The sequence below is a fragment of the Salvelinus namaycush genome, chromosome 34 (genome assembly GCF_016432855.1).
Source record: "Salvelinus namaycush isolate Seneca chromosome 34, SaNama_1.0, whole genome shotgun sequence".
In the NCBI taxonomy this organism is placed as follows: Eukaryota; Metazoa; Chordata; class Actinopteri; order Salmoniformes; family Salmonidae; genus Salvelinus; species Salvelinus namaycush.
This window is the reverse complement of record NC_052340.1, coordinates 22401411-22422081: the sequence shown is the minus strand read 5'-3', so window position 1 is coordinate 22422081 and position 20671 is coordinate 22401411. Positions and strand designations below refer to the sequence as shown.

At 49.2% G+C, this 20671-nt stretch overlaps 2 protein-coding genes across 2 annotated transcripts; one reads left to right on the top strand and one right to left on the bottom strand.

The window, feature by feature from the left end:
* Window positions 1–1950: 1950 nt before the first annotated feature.
* On the bottom strand, window positions 1951–4261 carry lrrc51 (leucine rich repeat containing 51). Its single transcript, XM_038974347.1, has 5 exons — window positions 4199–4261; window positions 3877–3949; window positions 3304–3509; window positions 2943–3091; window positions 1951–2353 (listed from the first exon to the last, which is right to left on the bottom strand). Exons 2-5 carry the CDS (start codon window positions 3926–3928, stop codon window positions 2215–2217), a joined length of 546 nt encoding a protein of 181 aa, XP_038830275.1. The 5' UTR covers window positions 3929–3949; window positions 4199–4261; the 3' UTR covers window positions 1951–2214.
* A 393-nt stretch (window positions 4262–4654) lies between these two features.
* On the top strand, window positions 4655–18874 carry numa1 (nuclear mitotic apparatus protein 1). The gene is made up of 25 exons (XM_038973823.1): window positions 4655–4759; window positions 6268–6321; window positions 6423–6508; window positions 6647–6726; window positions 6818–6906; window positions 7763–7837; window positions 7944–8034; window positions 8123–8264; window positions 8479–8615; window positions 8922–9033; window positions 9115–9232; window positions 9786–9926; window positions 10153–10266; window positions 10394–14938; window positions 15060–15269; window positions 15373–15560; window positions 15652–15789; window positions 15867–16005; window positions 16244–16469; window positions 16630–16766; window positions 16874–17188; window positions 17322–17414; window positions 17539–17817; window positions 17957–17997; window positions 18392–18874. Exons 2-25 carry the CDS (start codon window positions 6280–6282, stop codon window positions 18393–18395), a joined length of 7542 nt encoding a protein of 2513 aa, XP_038829751.1. The 5' UTR covers window positions 4655–4759; window positions 6268–6279; the 3' UTR covers window positions 18396–18874.
* Window positions 18875–20671: the final 1797 nt, after the last annotated feature.

The window sequence follows — 20671 nt, the reverse complement described above, 5'->3', positions numbered from 1 at the left end:
CAGCGTGTTCCAGTTCCCGCCAATAACATTCCACAGCCATTGGGGACAACATTCCACAGGCCACAATCAACAGCCTGATCAGCTCTATGCGAAGGAGATGTGTCCCGCTGCATGAAGCAAAGGGTGGTCACACCAGATACTGACTGGTTTTGTGATTCACGCCCCTACCTTGTTTTGTAAGGTATCTATTCCCAGTCATGTGAAATCCATAGATTTAGGGCCTAATTAATTATTTAAATTCACTGATTTCCTTATATGGACTGTAACTAAGTAAAATCTTTGAAATTGTTGCATGTTGCGTTATATTTTTGTTCAGTGTACAAAGGTGCATATTGGACAGTTTGATTGAGAGGACTCTATACCTTTAGCCTGGGTGGCCACTGTTCCAGTTCAATAATTATATACACTGCTCAAAAAAATAAAGGGAACACTTAAACAACACAATGTAACTCCAAGTCAAACGCACTTCTGTGAAATCAAACTGTCCACTTAGGAAGCAACACTGATTGACAATACATTTCACATGCTGTTGTGCAAATGGAATAGACAACAGGTGGAAATTATAGGCAATTAGCAAGACACCCCCAATAAAGGAGTGGTTCTGCAGGTGGTGACCACAGACCACTTCTCAGTTCCTATGCTTCCTGGCTGATGTTTTGGTCACTTTTGAATGCTGGCGGTGCTCTCACTCTAGTGGTAGCATGAGACGGAGTCTACAACCCACACAAGTGGCTCAGGTAGTGCAGCTCATCCAGGATGGCACATCAATGCGAGCTGTGGCAAGAAGGTTTGCTGTGTCTGTCAGCGTAGTGTCCAGAGCATGGAGGCGCTACCAGGAGACAGGCCAGTACATCAGGAGACGTGGAGGAGGCCGTAGGAGGGCAACAACCCAGCAGCAGGACCGCTACCTCCGCCTTTGAGCAGGAGGAGCACTGCCAGAGCCCTGCAAAATGACCTCCAGCAGGCCACAAATGTGCATGTGTCAGCATATGGTCTCACAAGGGCTCTGAGGATCTCATCTCGGTACCTAATGGCAGTCAGGCTACCTCTGGCGAGCACATGGAGGGCTGTGCGGCCCCACAAAGAAATGCCACCCCACACCATGACTGACCCACCGCCAAACCGGTCATGCTGGAGGATGTTGCAGGCAGCAGAACGTTCTCCACGGCGTCTCCAGACTCTGTCACGTCTGTCACATGTGCTCATGTGCTCAGTGTGAACCTGCTTTCATCTGTGAAGAGCACAGGGCGACAGTGGCGAATTTGCCCATATTGGTGTTCTCTGGCAAATGCCAAACGTCCTGCACGGTGTTGGGCTGTAAGCACAACCCCCACCTGTGGACGTCGGGCCCTCATACCACCCTCATGGAGTCTGTTTCTGACCGTTTGAGCAGACACATGCACATTTGTGGCCTGCTGGAGGTCATTTTGCAGGGCTCTGGCAGTGCTACTCCTGCCAGAGCGGTCCTGCTGCTGGGTTGTTGCCCTCCTACGGCCTCCTCCACGTCTCCTGATGTACTGGCCTGTCTCCTGGTAGCGCCTACATGCTCTGGACACTACGCTGACAGACACAGCAAACCTTCTTGCCACAGCTCGCATTGATGTGCCATCCTGGATGAGCTGCACTACCTGAGCCACTTGTGTGGGTTGTAGACTCCGTCTCATGCTACCACTAGAGTGAGAGCACCGCCAGCATTCAAAAGTGACCAAAACATTAGCCAGGAAGCATAGGAACTGAGAAGTGGTCTGTGGTCACCACCTGCTGAATCACTCCTTTATTGGGGGTGTCTTGCTAATTGCCTATACTTTCCACCTTTTATCTATTTCTTTTGCACAACAGCATGTGCAATATATTGTCAATCAGTGTTGCTTCCTAAGTGGACAGTTTGATTTCACAGAAGTGTGATTGACTTGGAGTTACATTGTGTTGTTTAAGTGTTCCCTTTATTTTTTTGAGCAGTGTAGGTCAAGGTCACAAAAAGGTCAGGAATATCCTAATTAAGCAGAAATCACATCTACTGTAGATGTACTATTCCTTCCCCCCCAACTCTAAGACAGACACCAGACAGGAGTTTCTGATGAGTAGATTCATATTGTACTTTTACATGATGCTTCAGTCATAAGGCCTCCTGATGTAAGCCTGTTGTTCTGGAACCTTTTGGTTGGTTGGCATGACGATTGTGTCCCCCCCTCCCTCCGTTTCTGTGGTGACAGGTCAGTTGTCCTGGTTCTTCCTAGTGTTTTTGCCACGGTTTCCGGAGCGATGCCAGACCTGGGCCATGATTCGCTCCTGCCGTGTTACAGCACTGAAGTCCAACTTCTTCAAGTGAGGCAGAGCCGCAATCACATACCCCCTACACACACACACACACACACACACACACACACACACACACACAGAGGGGTTCTTATAACTGGGTGTTTGTCCAGATACACAAACTTCTGTTAAAATAATAAAAGTTTAACCATAAGGCTCCAGGGCTGAACACATACATACACTGTAAACCCGTAGTCATTTAGCACTGAGCAGAGAGGGAGAATGCTCAAAACTCAGTAGGAGTTTGCCGTGTTGCTATGCAGACAGGCAGAGAGCTGGTGTGTAACAGGATATCTCTGCTCATTTGAAGCACCAGTCAGAATGCTACGCAGCTGCAACTCTAACCCAGCACCTATTACACACAGGGCTCAGAGCCACATAGCCCTCTGCGAACAGACAGCAATCAGACAGCATATTGAGATCACACTAAGAGTATGAGTGGAATAAACAACACCTGTAACCCATCCCACCCTCCCATCTGGGGCTAAGGGGAGGCACATTGGTGCCGGCCTGTGTTTGCGTATGTGTGTGTGTGGATGAGTTTACTGTGTGCATGTGTAGATTTAGGTTTAGCAGCTGTCCTCACCTTTCTCATTTAATCCCTGTGGTGCTTAGTGTGTGTGTACCTGTTGCTCCCCTCATTCTCCATGGTGTTGCCGTGCAGGGTGAGTGTATGTAGGAAGGGCAGGGCGCCCAGCTTATCCACCTCTGAAAGGTTACAGATGCTGTTACCATGGAGATACAACACCCGCAGTTCCTTCAGCTCCACCAGGACCTGGGACACAAAGTTCACACACACACACACACACACACAGGGTTTAGAGTGATCACTGCTAATGTACTAGAGCCCTTCATTTGACCCCCCTGCCAGGCTGTGGCTGTTCAGGGAGACAGTAGACTTGTCTCAAATTACACAATATCCCCTATATAGTGCACTACTTTTGACCAGAGCCACTGTATGTACGTGACTACGTGGACTCAACTCACTGGGTCTATGTGTGAGATGTCGTTGAAGGACAGGTCGACCCAGGCGAGCTGTGAGGGCTCTGAGAGGAAGGCTGAGACCGTATTATTGAAGCCACTCAAGTCTGTGATGATGTTGTTGTTGAGACGCAGCGAGCGGCTGCAGAACTTCTTCTCTGCATTTCGCTTCAGTGGCCGCAAGCCCTGATTTGGCTCCTCCGTCAGAGCGTCTGAGAGAGAAGTTGTGTGAGAGGACTTAGAGGTGGCATTGAGAATAGGAAAGGAAGCCACAACTCTATTGAGACACAGCCACAAGAGGGTAGAGAGCAGTGGAGGCTGCTGAGGGGAGGATGGCTCATAGTAATAGCTGGAATGAAGTCAATGGAAGGGTATCAAACAAATCAGACGTGGTTTCCATGTGGTTGATACCATTCCATTGACTCCATTCCAGCCATTACTATGAGCCGTCCTCCCCTCAGCAACCGCCACTGGTAAAGAGTGTTGAGGAAGAAGTACAACGCTCTGAATTGCATCTCAATAGTGGAATCCTTTCCTTCATCCGCATTAATAGTCATGTGAAAGAACCTGCTGGTTTACCTGTCATTGAGCTGAGGCATTTGAATGATAAATCCACAGGAGCGCCATACATTTTTACAGCCTTTTGGCTAACCTGTATGATGATAAATATAATATTTAAATGAATCCAGCTAATTTAAAAGAGGACTCCTGTATCATTTTTGCACATAGCCTAGCTATTTTGTCCATGCTAATGTTAACGTTAGCTACAAATCAAACAACGTCTATTCACTTGACTTTATCGCTGTTCAAGGCATACAAAACACAAATGACATAGCTACATTTCTTCATAAAGAACTAGAGTTCTGCCTACAACGAATTAAACATAATTTAGCTATTTTACCCATAAAAAACCCCACACACAGCTCGCTAGCTATCATGTGCTAGACACTTGTTTGTATTTTCATCACAATGAGCGAGAACTACACTACAACAGTCGGTTTCCAAGGAGACGAGTCTTCGGAATGTGGGAATTGTAGTTTAAATATTTCATTAAACGTATTTATTTTATTTATTAAATTGTACATTGTTGCAGAAAACCCATTGAATAATATTCAGAAATGTTCCCATACAATAGAATAGTGTATACATTTTAATAATTACTATTAATGTTTTATTCATAAGAAATTATTAACTGAAAACTACAGTAAATCTTTATTCGCTCACAAAATGGCGAGTTCTGCACAAATAACCAATTGACGTCTTGCAGCTCTGAAGGCATCCAATAGGAAGGCTTGATAATCACCAGCGCCGAAATTTGAAAGAGTAGACTTCTTAGCACTTCGAAAGTAGACCTGGTGTTCGAAACACAAAGTTATTTTGGTAAGCGGGTGCTACCTAGATTTTGGTATTTTTGAGACGGAATTGATAAATGTTTTCTACATATAGCTAGCTAATTGCAAAGGTAAGACATACTTCTGCTCGTTAATAATGGTTTAATTAACAAGCTACTGTAACGTTTAGTTTGCTAGTCTCACTGCCAGTGTTAGCTAGTAGCTAACGTTAGCACTGAGAGTAACGTTAGCTCGCTAGCCGTTAGGTAGTAACCAGAAATTCCTTTCTTTAAGTACCATTTATAGCTGTCGAGTAGCTAGCTAACGTTAGCTATTAACCAGAGACATTTTTGAGATTCCTTTCTCTAAGTAACTAGTTACTTTATCTTTAGGTAGCTAGTAACGTTACAACTTCAAATTAGAGGATTCGGCTATTTCAGCACACAGCCTGTAATTTCCATAGATTAACATTGGCAGTAGAATGTCCTTACTGAACCGCTCAGTGACGTTCAATGTGGCACCCTCATAGGATGCAACATGTCAAACTAGTAAGTTCCTCAAATTTCTGCCCTGCTGGAGTTGCCCCGGTCAATTGTAAGTGCTGTTATTGTGAAGTGGAAACATCTGGGAGCAAAAATGGCTCAGCTGCGAAGTGGTAGGCCACACAAGCTCACAGAACGTGAGTGCTGAAGCGTGTAGCACATAAGTCAACTGTCCTCGTTTGCAACACGCACTAATGAGTTACAAACTGCCTCTGGAAGCAAGGTCAGAACAAGAACTGTTTGTCGCGAGCTTCATGAAATGGGTTTCCATGGCTGAGCAGCTGCACAAAAGCCTAAGATCACCATGCGCAATGCCAAGTGTGGAGTGGTGTAAAGCTCGCCGCCATCGGACTCTGTAGCAGTGGAAAAGAGTTCTCTGGAGTGATGAATCACACTTAACCATCTGGCAGTCCGACGGATGAATCTGTGTTTGGTGGATGCCAGGAGAACGCTACCTGCCCCAATGAATATTGCCAACTGTAAAGTTTGGTGGAGAAGGAATAATGGTCTGGGGCTGTTTTTCATGGTTCGGCATAGGCCCCTTAGTTTCAGTAAAGGGAAATCTTAACGCTACAGCCTACAATGACATTCTAGATGATTCTGTGCTTCCAACTTTTTGGAAACAGTTTGGTCAAGGCCTTTTCCTGTTTCAGCATGACAATGGCCCCGTGCACAAAGCGAGGTCCAAACAGAAATAGTTTGTCAAGATCGGTGTGGAAGAACAGAGCCCTCACCTCAACTCCATCGAACACTGCGAGCCAGTCCAAATCGCCCAACATCAGTGCCCGACCTCACTAATGCTCTTGTGGCTGATTGGAAGCAAGTCCCCGCAGCAATGTTCCAACATCTAGTGGAAAACCTTCCCAGAAGAGTGGAGGCTGTTATAGCAGCAAAGGGGGGACCAACTCCATAATATTAATGGCCATGATTTTGGAATGAGATGTTTGACGTGCAGGTGTCCACATACTTTTGGTCACGTAGTGTAGTTGGAGTTGCTGATAGCTTATGATAGCAAGCTAGCTGCTCAGACTGAGCGCTCTTCTTTCTTCCATACAGTGGAATGATTGATACTAATGTCTCTGTTTTCCATGATCTAGTGAGCAGCAAAGATGGTGCTTCACCTTGATAAAGAGCATGCACTGTTGGAATGGGTAAGTCTGCTTTGTTTTCTGTGGTCGTAACCAATATAAGCTCTAAGTACTTAGTTTTGTATGTCTTGCTAAATTTGAATACTTATTTTTTTCGTCACTAGGTTAACCACCTGAATGTGGACCTCCCGGTGCGGAGCATCAACGATTTACAGGATGGCATTTTGTTGATGAAGCTCGTCTATAAACTGTGAGTAAAAACAATGTTCCGTAATAGCTTAGAACCATAGATATTTGTCCTTGTCTGGATTTCGCTGACTTGGTAGTTTGCTTCTTCTCTGCTGTAGTAGCTTCTTGTGTTGGTCATTGACGTCTGTGATTCTGACAGGAGAAAGGAAGAGCCCGCAAAGTCCTATTTGGACCAGCATGTCCAGGAGAGGCTGAAAGTGGTCTCTGACTTCCTGCAAGGTGAGTCACACGCACTGATCACTAGTCATGGTGGGGTGTAGTTTTCCCCCACAGACACATGGCTAATAGTCCTGCCGTTGTGTTTTTCCAGGTGACTGCAGGTGCAGCACGGAACGGGGAGCTCTCATCTCCTGGGACAACATCAGCAATGGCCTAAACCTGGAGGTGGAGTTATCCAAGGTATGTACACCTGAGTTTTATTCACTGACCAGATGTGATCTCGAGCCCAAGTAGACATCATGAATTGATGGATGGAATGCTCAGAGGCCACTGCATTGTGTTCAGCTCTACACTTGACCCAACTCTCTCTCAAAGCAACGTTTATTGGTTACATGCATAGAATACATGGTGTAAATGATACAGTGAAATGCTTAATTGCAAGCTCTCCTCAACAGTGCAATATACATTTTATTAAAAAATAATTATGTAGTACAAAAATAAAACAAATAGTAATGTTTGGAAATGTATACACCCAGTAAGAATATACAGTATAGACTATGAAATGTGCTGAGTTCTCATGTTCTTTAACCAATTAAATTACTCAGTCTGCTATATCAGGATTTGTAAGATACTGATAGAAATAAAAACAGACAGCGGCCCAGTCTACAATAGTCAAATGTTTATTTACGGAACGTTCTCCCGATCATTACATGTACATTGGTTTATATACCTTTCATTTCGTCATAAATGTCCCTCCTCCTCTAATACAATGATAATATAGTTTACAAGTCCTTCTCATATATTGTCTGCCACCTGTTGTACAATCTACTACAAGCCCAAGGTTTCTCCCCTCCCTGGTTGGGGAGACTTCCTTCCCTGTTATCAGTTCCACAGTGGTCACAAGTTGTCTGCCACAGTTCCTTGCCTACCAACAGTCCCTCTTTCTCATGGACAAACATGACTCATCAGACAGGATATCATTCTGTTAGTTATAATTCTACGTTAAATGTATACATAATTTAGTCATTATTCATAAAATTCCCATCTCTAACCCAGATCCCTGGGTGGCCTGTTTTATACTTTGTGTTTTTCTCAGGTGCTTGTGCTCCTGTACTACCATAGTGTGATCAACAACCATGTTGACCTGAACCAACTGGAATACAAGTTTGAGGTAGGAGGGTCCTTGTGCTCTTAGTGGCATACCATGAACTTACATTTTTCTTGTTGCCCGATAGCAGTGCAATTTATGTGACTAACTTCTGTTTTTCTTCCCTAAGGTTGAGCTTGCCTCCATGCTCCGCTTTGTATTGGACAATGAGAATAGCCTCTACTTGAGTGAGAACTTGGAGAAATATCTAAGGAAGAAGCGTAAGCCTTGACTCACATGTTTCAGGTTACGTTCAACAATTCACCTTATGGTTGCAGTACAGAAACACGTATACTCTTTCTCTCTCAGCCCTGTTTAGTTTCAACAGTGACATCTCCAGTACCTCCTCATCCTCCTTGTTCAACGACGAGTCCCCAGTCTTCCAACGCAGAAAGAAGATCGGTTCAGTTCAGTTTCTGGACCTACAAACTGTTGCGTCCTCGTCTGTCAGGTATTACTCTGTCGCTCCATCTCTCCTCTGTTAGTGCTCACTCGTTCCTCTTCTAGTATCCCACCTATGGTATCCTAGCTACGGCCCTAGTGAGTTACTAGTCTAGAACAGCTGATGTTTGCTAGCTGGTCTAATGATCTGTACGCTGGGTGAGAACACTGATCTGTGTGAGTAACCGGTGCTTTTTCCTGTTTTCTCCCACCTGCCTGTGCAGTTCTCCCCTGCAGGATGTGATGAACACTCCTCAGTTCCAGCTGAAGAAGCTGCAGAGGCAGCTGCGTCAGGAGAGAGACATGAGGGATGAGCTGGAGAAAGACCTGACCACCAGCGCCACCACCCTCACCCAGAGAGGTACCTACCTACCTACCTGGCTCTGTCTGATTTTTAATAAGGATGTACCTGCTCTTTCACCACTACCTCCTCTGGATTCTTACTGTTCTGGCTGAACTTGGGATATTGTTAATTATCAGGTATCCTATTGAAATATTCAATGATATAGGCTAGGGTTTACACCAGATGTTAATGGTTATCTGTAGGAGGAATTGGAACGCTGACTGCGAGCAATGGGTGATTACACTTGGTTGGAGCTTTCATAGTGCCCGTCGATTTCTTACTCAGATATTTAGAACCTAACACTGCTCTTTCACCTTCCTGTAGAGAGTCAGATCTGTCAGCTGCAGCACCGTATTGAGAAGCTGCTGAGGGAGCAAGCTGAGCAGGAGCAGGAGCCCCGGGATGAGCTACAAGAACTGCACAGCAAGAACGAGGGGTAGGAAGGGAGAGAGAGAGAGGGGAGGGTCACGGTCATGCTGAGGTAATGCTAGGTGTGTGTAACGGCATTCTCTATTAGGCTGCGGACCCGTCTCCATGAGGTGCTGAAGGAGTGCCAAGCGTTAAAGACCAACTCATCTCAGATGGAGCGGAAGGTGGATAGCCTGACAGAGGAGAATGGCACCCTTTCTGCCCAGGTGAAGGACTCTCCTTGTACACGTTTCCTTCAAGGCCCACTGCAGGAAAACATTAGATTTTCCACACTATGAGGTTGTGAAACTTATAAAACCCTTTTAGTGTGAGAGCTGTTTGATAAGACCGCCTGAAATTCTCAGCCTGTTTTGGTGGGATGGAGTTTTGGACTGCCTGGTGACCTCACCAGAAGGTATAAGTTAATGGACCAATAACAACACAGAGAGTTTCAAAACCTCTGCCAATAACAGCAAATTTTCAGGTTGCATATCCCTCCCTTTAAGCTTGTCCAATTAGACCCCTCACTCAAACCACTCCCAGACAGTCCTAGAAAAATGATTGCTTGAGAAATTGGTCTTTGCTAATGAGCTATTTTGGTTTATTTTTTTAACCATTTTAATAGAAAAAATAATAACATGAAGGTACTAAATTGTTACTCAGAAAAGGTTTGATATTGAGAACAGCTGCAATTTAACCTTTTAAATCAAGTCATGATGACCATACACAGCCTATAGGGATTTACTAACTGACAACTGTCTCATCATTTGTGTGTGTCAGATGCGTGAAGTGATTGCTCGGTTGGCGAGTGCTGAGGCTGAGGTGGACAGGCTGACTGAGGCCCAGGACTCTGCTCAGGGGGAGTGGAGCAGCAGACACTGCCACCTTCAGGCTGAACTCAACCAGGCCACTGCTCAGAAGGTGAGGCCTATAGAACAGGTCCCATATTCATAAAGCGTCTCCGAGTAGGAGTGCTGATCTTGGATCAGTTTTGCCTTTGTACAACACAGTGACTAAAATATACTTGGACAGAGGGGGCCTGCTTCTAGATCAGCACTCGGAGACGCTTTATGACAAGAGGCCCCAGAATATCTCAATTTGTGCTTGCTCTTTTTACGTTCTCTTCCTTCTTCTTTCTGTCTGTTAGGAGTGTCTGAGTGAACAGATGCTGATCCTGCAGAGCAAGATCTCCTCTCTAGAGGACGAGCTGAGTAAAGCCAAAATGCAGGAAAAAGGAGAGGTTATGGGCCCTATCTTGGAGGTTAGCATTTACCCAGATACTTAAAGCTGAACCAATTGTCACAATGTTCAAGGGTTACATTACATCCAACTTTTAGTTTCAGTGTTTGTGTTTTCAACCACACGTCCTTCCTTGTTTACCCCCACAGTGGGAGCAGCTGAAACAGGAGCTGGCTGATGCCACCCTCAGGCACGCAGAGTGTGAGTGCACCATCGCTCGTCTGAAGGGGGAGAAGGAGCAGGCTGCCACCCTGCATGCCCAGGAGAGGGCCTCGCTACAGGCAGAGAGCCAGAGACTGCAGGTCCTGGTGACTGAGCTCCAGGAAGCCTTGAGTGCTCTGCGCGCTGACAGAGAGGCTCTGGAGTTGGCCTCCAAGGAGGAGAGGGAGTCCCTGACTGCTCAGCTCCACACCCTGACTGCTGAGGTGGCCAGCCTTACCCAGACTGTACAACAAAGGGAGCAGGAGGTGAAGGCGCTGGGGGAGGAGGTGCAGCAGGAGTGCATGCAGAGAGGGGAGCTGAACCTGGCTATGGAGCAGCAGGAGAGGGAGGCCAGAGAGGAGATCCAGGAGCTGACCAGCCACGTGGACACCATGGGTGCCTCTCTGAGGAGGGCTGAGGAGGAGGTGCAGGTCAGGGAGAAGCAGCTTACCAGGCAGCAGCAGGAGAGCGCTCTACAGAGGGAGGTCCTACAGGAGGAGATGGCTGCATCTGAGAAAGCGTTAAAAGAGCTGAAGGAGCAGGAAGAGGCCGTTAGAGAGGAGGCCACTCGACTGCACCAGGAGATAACTACACATGCTACGGACCTCTGCAGCCTGAGGCAGGAGCACACTGCTCTGCAGGAGCAATTGGCTAGGCAGCAAGAGGAGATCTCCCTAGAAAAGGAGGCACAGTCCGCAGCCCACAGGGAGAAGGAAGCGGTGAAGGAGGAGCTCTCTCAACTCCAGGATGAGGTGAGGAGCCTGGGGGAACAGATGGCCCAGCTGGAGGAGGCTCAGAGGGAGAAGGAGCGTCTCCTCCTTCAGTCCACAGAGAACATAGAGACCCTCCAGACAGAGAGAGCCGCTGCCTCGTCCCTCGCTGAAGCCAAAGACCTGGAGCTCAGCAGCCTGAGAGAGGAGGTGAGGGCCAGGGAGGAGCAGCTAGCCATGCAACAAGAGGAGTACCGCTTACAGCAGGAGGAGCTACAGGAGGAGCTTGCAGCTCAGGAGAATGAAATCAGTAACATGAGAGAGCGGCTCGCTGGCCTGATGGACCAGATCTCTCTGCTGAAGGAGGTGTGTCAGGAGGGCAAAAACATGGAGGCCCTGAGAGAAGAGCACACTGCCCAGTTGGAGCAGCTGCGGCTAGTGAAGGAGCAGGTCGAAGAGGTCCAGGAGAGGAATGAGGAGACCTCGGCAGCTCTCAGGGAGAAGGAGTCGTCTCTCAGGGAGAAGGAGGAGAGCCTCCGGAGGCTGGAGGAGGAGCTACAGTCCACCACCTCTCTGGCCTCCCAGAGACGACAGGAAGAACTGACCTCACTCAAGGAGGAAGTCATGTCGCTGCAGGAGGAGGTGGAGAGGAGGCGTGCAGCGGAGGCCCTGGCAGTTGAGGCGAGGGAGGTGGCTAGGGAACAGGAGTCTAAACGTATGGAACTGGAGGAGAGCGTGTCAGCCCTACAGCAGCAGCTGGACTCAGCCATCCAGGACAATGATATGAAGAGACAGAAGTGTGAGAGGCTGGAGCAGGACCTGGAGCAGAGAGGAACACGGGTGGAAGAGCTGAGGCAGCAGGAGGATGGCGCCAGACTGGAGGCCACTCGACTCCGCCAGGAGATCTCTACACATCTCAGCCATCTGGAGGTAGTGCAGAGGGGGAAGGAGGAGCTAGCCAGGCAGCAGGAGGAGCTGAGAGGGGAGGTGTCCCTCCATCAGCAGAGAGCTTCAGTGCTCCAGCAGAGCCTGGAGGAGCAGGAGGTCGCTATGAGAGTGTTAAAGGAGCAGACGGAGAGCACCAGAGAGGAGGCCACTGTGAAGATGGAGGCCCTACAGGCTCAGCTGGAGGTAGTGTCGTCTCTGGCCGCAGCTAAAGACCTGCAGCTCAGCACTCTGAGAGAGGAGGCCACTGCCTTACAGGAACAACTAGCTAAGAGAGAGCAGGAGATCTCCCTTCAGAAGGAGGTGCTGCAGGAGGCCCAAGGGGAGGAGTCAGTGGAGGCACTGAGAGAGGAGCTGGCCAGGCAACAGGAGGAGCTGAGAGAGGAGCTAATCCTCCAGCAGCAGAGAGCTCAGTCCTTAGAACAGAGCCTGGAGGAGCAGCAGGAGGCCCTGAAAGAGCTGACCGTGAAGGAGGAGAGAGCCAGAGAGGAGGCCACTCAACTCCGCCAGGAGATCTCCACACATCTCAGCCGTCTGGAGGAGGTGCAGAGGGAGCAGGAGGGAAAAGCAAGAGAGGAGTCAACTGTGAAAATGGAGGCCCTACAGGCTCAGCTGGAGGTAGTGTCGTCTCTGGCCGCAGCTAAAGACCTGCAGCTCAGCACTCTGAGAGAGGAGGCCTCTCTACTCTGCCAGGAGAACACCAAACGGGCAGCTGATCTAAAGGACGTGCAGTGGGAGAAGATTCGTATGGAGAGCCTGTTGAACGAGGAGCACAGAGCCTTACAGGAGGAACTGGCCAAGGAGCAGGAGGAGCTGAGGGGAGAGGTGTCCCTCCACCAGCAGAGAGCTGCAGAGCTCCAGCAGAGCCTGGAGGAGAAGCAGGAGGCCCTTAGAGAGCTGAAGGAGCAGCTTGTCCAGCAGCAGGAGGACAGCTCCCTACAGAAGGACTTGCAGGATGCCCAGGCTGCAGCCCTCCAGGAGGAGGTGGTAGACGCTCTGAGAAGGGAGGTGACCCTCCACCAGCAGAGAGCTTCAGTGCTCCAGCAGAGCCTGGAGGAGCAGGAGGTCGCTATGAGAGAGCAGGAGGAGAAGAGCACAGAGGAAGCCACTCTGAAGATGGAGGCCCTCCAAGCAGCTAAAGACATGCAGCTCAGCACTCTGACAGAGAAGGCCACTACCTTACAGGAGCAGCTAGCTAAGAGGGAGCAGGAGATCTCCCTTCAGACGGAGGCGCTGCAGGAGGCCCACATGGAGAAGGAGTCAGTGGAGGCACTGAGAGAGGAGCTGGCCAGGCAACAGGAGGAGCTAGTCCTCCAGCAGCAGAGAGCTCAGTCCTTAGAACAGAGCCTGGAGGAGCAGCAGGAGGCCCTGAAAGAGCTGACAGTGAAGGAGGAGAGAGCCAGAGAGGAGGCCACTCTGAAGATGGTGGCCCTCCAAGCAGCTAAGGACTTGGAGCTCAGCACCCTGAGACAGGAGGCTACACAACTCCGCCAGGAGATCTCCACACATGTCAGCCACCTGGAGGAGGTGAAGAGCGAGGGCCCCCTGAGAGAGGAGCACACTGCCTTACAGGAGCAGCTGGCCAAGCAGCAGGAGGACAGCTCCCTACAGAAGGACTTGCAGGAGGCCCAGGCTGCAGCCCTCCAGGAGGAGGTGGTAGACGCTCTGCGAAGGGAGGTGACCCTCCACCAGCAGAGAGCTTCAGTGCTCCAGCAGAGCCTGGAGGAGCAGGAGGTCGCTATGAGAGAGCAGGAGGAGAAGAGCACAGAGGAGGCCACTCTGAAGATGGAGGCCCTCCAAGCAGCTAAAGACATGCAGCTCAGCACAATGACAGAGAAGGCCACTACCTTACAGGAGCAGCTAGCTAAGAGGGAGCAGGAGATCTCCCTTCAGACGGAGGCGCTGCAGGAGGCCCACATGGAGAAGGAGTCAGTGGAGGCACTGAGAGAGGAGCTGGCCAGGCAACAGGAGGAGCTGAGAGAGGAGCTAGTCCTCCAGCAGCAGAGAGCTCAGTCCTTAGAACAGAGCCTGGAGGAGCAGCAGGAGGCCCTGAAAGAGCTGACAGTGAAGGAGGAGAGAGCCAGAGAGGAGGCCACTCTGAAGATGGTGGCCCTCCAAGCAGCTAAGGACTTGGAGCTCAGCACCCTGAGACAGGAGGCTACACAACTCCGCCAGGAGATCTCCACACATGTCAGCCACCTGGAGGAGGTGAAAAGCGAGGGCCCCCTGAGAGAGGAGCACACTGCCTTACAGGAGCAGCTGGCCAAGCAGCAGGAGGAAAACTCCCTACAGAAGGAACTGCTGCAGGAGGTGCAGGCCACAGTCCTCCAGGAGAGGGAGGCTAAGGAGGCACTGAGAGGGGAGGTGTCCCTCCACCAGCAGAGATCTGCTGAGCTCCTGCAGAGCCTGGAAGAGCAGAAGGTTGCTATGAGGGAGGATCTAGTCAGGCAGAAGGAGGAAGGGCAGGCAGCAGGCCAGGTGGAGAAGGAGTTGATGGAGCAAGAGAAGGAGGCTCTGTTAACCCGGGCGCTCCAGGCAGAGCAGAACCAGAGCAAGCTGGAAGAGAGCATGGCTGAGCTGCGAGCCCAGGCAGAGAGCAGAGAAAGTGGCCAGAGACAACAGCTGGATGCCCTGCTCCTGGAGAAGGAGAGGCTGACTGAGGGTAACCAGGTCTTGGAGATGAAATGTAGCGCCGCCCAGAGGCTGGAGGCTGTACTGCAGGAGGAACTGGCCCTGCTGACAGAACAGATGGAGGGAACCGAGTTGGAGAAACAGGTCAGAGATCTACGGGAACAACTTGCTGCCAACACTGAGGTAGTGGAACACTACAAAACACAGGTGAGTCTAAACACACAACCACATAACACATCTCTGAGCTAACACACACCTCACCCTGGCAGTGGAAAGAGTTATTCAGCTTTGTCTTGGAGGTTGAGGTGTGGGATATTTTTGTTCCCAGGTTGAGAAGGCCAAGAGCCACTACTCGGGGAAGAAGCAGCAGCTTGTGGAGTCTCAGGAGCAGGTGACGGAGCTGCAGCGCAGCCTAGAGGTCAGAGAGCATGAGGTCAACGCCGTTACCACAGAGATGAAGCTGCTGCAGAATGAGCTGGAGAAGGCCAGGAGCAAAGAGAAGAGCCTCAGCTCCAAGGTCAACACTCTGGAAGCACAGGTATATACACTATCTACCCTCTATCAGGTTATATTATGCATTCTATCATACAGTATGTCAGCTTCATATTGACATGAAACGGACATTATTTGTGTGTTTACAGCTTGCGTTTGCTGACCGTCACCTTCGGGAGCAGAGCCAGGTTCGACCTGAGGGGGGACCAGGCAGGATTGAGAAGATGAGAGGGGGTAGAGAGAGTGTCTATCTGAAAGTCCCCCAGAGCCAGACTCACCAGGAGACCAGCGGCGACAGCCTGGACCTGAGCCTGGACGACTCCCTCAACACTACCACGTAACTTACCTTCTTTTCCGTCACCATCTCCTCTGACCTTGACTTGCAGCTAGGTGACTGGTATACATCTCCCTTTCTCCCTGCCCTGTAGGAGGCCGTTGAGGCCTGACGAGTCCAGTACTCCCCTGGTGCGTAGCTCGGAGCGTGTAGCTGCTAAACGGCGTGCTCTGGGAGGGGATTCACTGGAGACCCTCTACTTCACCCCCATGAATAACCGTCAGATCAGCAGGTAGGTTTAGAACGTGTGTTCAGCACCACTAGTTTAACTGCTACTATATAGACGTTCATCGTGGTTATTCTCCCCAGGAGCAGCACTGAGCGCCGGCTAGAGGGTAGCATCACATCTCTGGGAGAGCTGGCTCTGGACTCAGCCAGGAAGAGACCACCCACCTCCTCAGCTAGACGCCGACGGACCACCCAGGTCATCAACATCACCATGAGCAAGGTGGAGGGAGCACTGGGACACCTCACTCTCACCTCTCTCGCTCACTCTCACCTCTCTCGCTCACTCTCACTTCTCACTCTCACCTCTCTCTCGCTATATTCTTGGGAGCACCCTGTATCACCTTTTGGTTTTCAACTCACATCTATGGGTCTTTTAGGTTGGTTGACGTGCTGAGGAAGACCACTGAATTGCAGCATAGTGAGTGAGAGTGTTGACTTCTCCTCTCTCCCCCATATAGAAGACCCCTGGTCGCGGAGGAGCAGGAGGGGATAGTGACAACGAGACGTTCTACAGCCTGGCCTCCGTCCGCTCCCATCCCAACATCACCGGAAGAACACACACCGCACGACCTGTCTCCATGGAGATCTTCCACACACCCGGAAAACCTGCCGTTGCCTTGAGCGATCAGCTCCTCGGTCTCCCTGGATACCGTCGAAGCACCGTCCACGTTGCAGCTCCACAGAGTACGAAGCGTTTACACACGTTCTACAACGAACCCCTTGTCCTTAGACGATGACACTTCTCCATTGCCTCCCACTTCTTCCAGATGTTCAAGGAGGCACCAAGAGGTTGATTGGCCCAGAGTTTTTACTACAATATGTTTATGTTCTGCATGTTGTGTAGGTACGGGCCAGTTCTGTGTGGGGGCAGAGAATGAGCCTGACCATGCTGCTGATGACTGGCTACGCATCGCTGAGCTGCAGGCCAGAAACCAGTCCTGTCTGCCTCACCTAAAGAGCAGCTATCCTCTGGAGTCCAGGGTACACTCCCCAGCTCACTGTTACTCTCCATCTAGCCAGCTGTCACTTTCTCAAATGTTTTGCTTGTAATCATCCTATCTCTAAACCCTGCCTCCTCCCCCTTGCAGCCCAGCCTGGGACCGTCCTTTGAGTTCACCGACGATGACCTGCGCATGGGCGACCCCACGGAGACTATCCGTAGAGCCTCTGTGATGCCCGGACAGATTCAGGAGTCTCTGTCATCCCACCGGCTCTCACTCCACCCGGGACCGGCCGACAGCACCACGGCCACCAGGCCAGCCTACGGCTCTCACCGCCTCTCACTGATGCCCCCCAAACCTAAAGCCAGCAGCACCTTGAACAACCAGAACACACACAACCTCAGGGGGAGCAACCTGTCACTCAAACGCTCAGCCAAAGATCAGGAACCAGACACACCTGAGGTGAGGATGGAGGGGAGGTGAGGATGGAGGGGAGGTGAGGATGGAGGGGAGGTAGGAATGTAGATGTTAATGTGGGGGTTCAATCATTAACCTGTTTGTTTAATTCTACATTTACTGAATTCTCTTTTCTCAGGCTAAGAGGATGGCAACCAGCTGTTTCCCGCGCCCTCTTACCCCTAAAGGAAGTCGTTTCAGCTTATCCAACAACCGGCAGCCTCTTAGCCCTGTGAGTCTCTTCCTCTGGACTATAACATGTGGTGTGTTTACTTAGCAGCAATGGTAGTGGCAGCACGTTTTGTTAGCATACTCCAAACAGTAGGCCTAAAACATCCACCCATCCTCTCTGTCAGGCTGAGCGGAGACAGTCCATGGTGTTCTCCATCGACAACACGCCTCGTAAGGCAGCCTCCAAGAGCGGCTTCCTACAGAGAGGCATGAGTAAGATTCGCAGCTCCACGCGTAAATCCCCAGGGAACAAAAGCTCCCGTGTCCCGCGGTCCGGAGATGGGAAGTCTCCCCGCAGTGGAGCCGGGAGTGTGAAGTCCCCTCAGCCGGGAGGGAAGGCACAGAGGAAGTCCCCACGGACCAACAGCATCAAGTCTCCAGCGAACTCCACCAGCGCACGCAAGGTGAGAACCACTTCCTTTCTCCAGACAAGCGGCATATGATCATATGCATACGAGATGATTTGTAGCCACAACGGACATGCTGTTTGACCCCCCCCCGTATCAGACCATGTCTAACTACAGCGTTACGGTGTGTGTTTAGGAACCTGAGGTGTTGGTTGGAAAGCCCATTCATCTGAGCAGGTTTTCTATCAGTTCTGATTCACTCAGCTGCTTCGTTAACACTGGGCTGTGCTGCAGGGGTGTGTCTGTCTGGGGGGGGGGGGGGGTCTGTCTGGGGGGAACGTTGGGTGCTCTCTCACTAATGTGTGCTGGTATTATTCATATCACCTGATAGTCCCTTGGGGTTACGGTGTTAGTTTGTGGTGACGTGTTTTCTAAATTCCCTGTTTGCTACATTACACCTGACTGTCTGCAGGACCGTGTAATTACATGCCATTTGGGAGCACTACTTCCAACGTTTTGACAAAGTTGGCTCATTTCCTCAATGCAGACCTGCTATTCACTTAGGTGTCTGGGTGATTATCCAGTGTGTTCCTCTCTTCTCCCTAATAAAACATGTTTTCTCTCTCCACAGATGAACTTCAGGAGGAAGATGTGAACGAACATCTGATCACTCTAAACACGTTTTCTTTTACATAATCTACCAAGAATAATCATTCAATTGTTTTATGTGCAATAACTACAAGTATACTTTCACCAGAGGTTATATTATATTTACTTAGAACGTAGTGCTAATTTGGGTTTTAATCATTTGGTTTCTTTTGAGATTTAAAATCTCAATGTTTTTATTTTATTTGACCCCCTAATGATGTAATTGTAACAGTTAAGCCCTGTTCAATGGGGTGGTGAGGTATCCAATACTGTTATAGGTCACCTACTGTACGTGTATACCTGGTACACTGAATCATCATGATGCATCACGCTTTGACTTTATTTAATCTCATCTTCTTTGGCTTTTTAAAGTCTCTCCCCCCCCCTCCTTTTAGCTTTAAAACCTTTTTGTATCATATTTACATGAATTGTCTTTCAAATAAAAAGTATTAAACAATCTGTAAAATATTTTGAAAGGTGAAATTTTGTGAAGGGAATTCAATGTTTTACATTATGGCAGTGTGATTTTAATCCAAAAAAAAAAGGTCTGGATTTAATGCTCAGAAATTCCATAGAGAATGATTTCATTTCTCTGAAAATACCTCACGGTCATTAATTTGTGAGTAGGGTATTCTAGCTGTATTCGACTGTATAGTTTGGGATTATTTTCAAAGGCGTTTGATTCAATTCTGTCCAGAAAGTCAACCTGCCACTGTCTTAACTTGATCTGTAATACAACTTGAATGGTACAAGTACCACCAGGCCGTAGTCAGCCTACCTACCTACTTCAACCCCCTGCCACTTCATTCATTTCACCGACAGCCCCAGAATCTCTTCCCCGTCACAGGAGACTTGTGATTTGAGCCTGTTGGTGGAACCGAAATGGATTCTGATTCAGAGGTGGTGAGATGAGTGGACCAGTATCACTTGTCTGTTAGGCCTCTGGAAAACAAGTGTTTGAAGGATTTTAGAGTCAGATGAATGAGTCAGTGTGTTATCATGTTTAAACAAATGAGTCATTGGAGCTATTTTCCCTTTGGTCTCAATTTTTTTTTGAAGTAGTATTTTGTTGTGACCCCAGGCTGCCTAGCTACCTGGTTAGAGAAACATGTAAGTCTTGTTACAGCTAAAGGCTGTTAGCAGACTCATCATAACTGGCAGAGTGTCCAAATGTCATTTTGGGAAACCAACCACAGCCTATGCAATTTAGTATTACACGTTTAGAGAAAAGTGAACCGGTTTTATTTGCTGTCAGGATCCTGCAGGGGAGCTGGAACCAGGAGAGACCTCCCTCTAGAAAGGCCAGAACCTAGGAAGAAACCTAGAGAGGATCCAGGCTATGAGGGGTGGGCAGTCCTCTTCTGGCTGTGCTACACAACTCTTCACCACTCACACTATGCTATCACTGGGTATTACACACATACTGGCTACATAGCTGATGCCTCCTGGACTGTTCATTTATCACGGTACTCCACTTTGTTAATTTTTTTGTTTATCTGTCAGCCCTAGTCCCGAACTCAGGCCCTGGGTGTAGTTAACCGACCCTCTGCCCATTCATCGCCATTTTACCTGTTGTCTTAGCTGATTAGCTGTTGTTGTCTTAGCTAGCTCTCCCAATCAACACCTGTGATTGCTTTATGTCTCTCTCAAATGTCATTATGCCTTGTACACTGTTTAGGATAGTTATCATTGTTCTAGTTTACTGCAGAGCAACCTAGTCCCACTCTACATGCCTCAGATACCTCCCACACATGCGGTGACCTCACCCTGTATAACCAGTGTGTCCAGAGATGCAACCTCTCCTGGGCTTGTCTCCACTGTACCCGCACCCCACCATACCCCTGTCTGCACATTATGCCCTGAATCTATTCTACCACGCCCAGAAATCTGCTCCTTTTATTCTCTGTCGCCAACGCACTAGACGACCAGTTTTGATAGCCTTTAGCCGTACCCTCATCCTACGCCTCCTCTGTTCCTCGGGTGATGTGGAGGTTAACCCAGGCCCTGCGTGTCCCCAGGCACTCTCATTTGTTGACTTCTGTAATCAAAAAGGCCTTGGTTTCATGCATGTTAACATCAGAAGCTTCCTCCCTAAGTTTGTTTTACTCACTGCTTTAGCACACTCCGCCAACCCTGATGTCCTTGCCGTGTTTGAATCCTGACTAAGGAAGGCCACCAAAAATTCTGAGATTTCCATACCCAACTACAACATTTTCCATCAAGATAGAACTGCCAAAAGGGGAGGAGTTGCAATCTACTGCAG

Coding starts and splice junctions, on each gene's coding strand:
- lrrc51 (XM_038974347.1), bottom strand. CDS start 3,928: ATGTATGGCGCTCCTGTGGATTTATCATTCAAATGCCTCAGCTCAATG. Junction 3,092..3,303: donor ACATCTCACACATAGACCCA/GTGAGTTGAGTC, acceptor TTTGTGTCCCAG/GTCCTGGTGGAGCTGAAGGA. Junction 2,354..2,942: donor GAGAATGAGGGGAGCAACAG/GTACACACACAC, acceptor GTGTGTGTGTAG/GGGGTATGTGATTGCGGCTC.
- numa1 (XM_038973823.1), top strand. CDS start 6,280: ATGGTGCTTCACCTTGATAAAGAGCATGCACTGTTGGAATGG. Junction 16,006..16,243: donor TCAACATCACCATGAGCAAG/GTGGAGGGAGCA, acceptor TCCCCCATATAG/AAGACCCCTGGTCGCGGAGG. Junction 17,189..17,321: donor AGGAACCAGACACACCTGAG/GTGAGGATGGAG, acceptor CTCTTTTCTCAG/GCTAAGAGGATGGCAACCAG.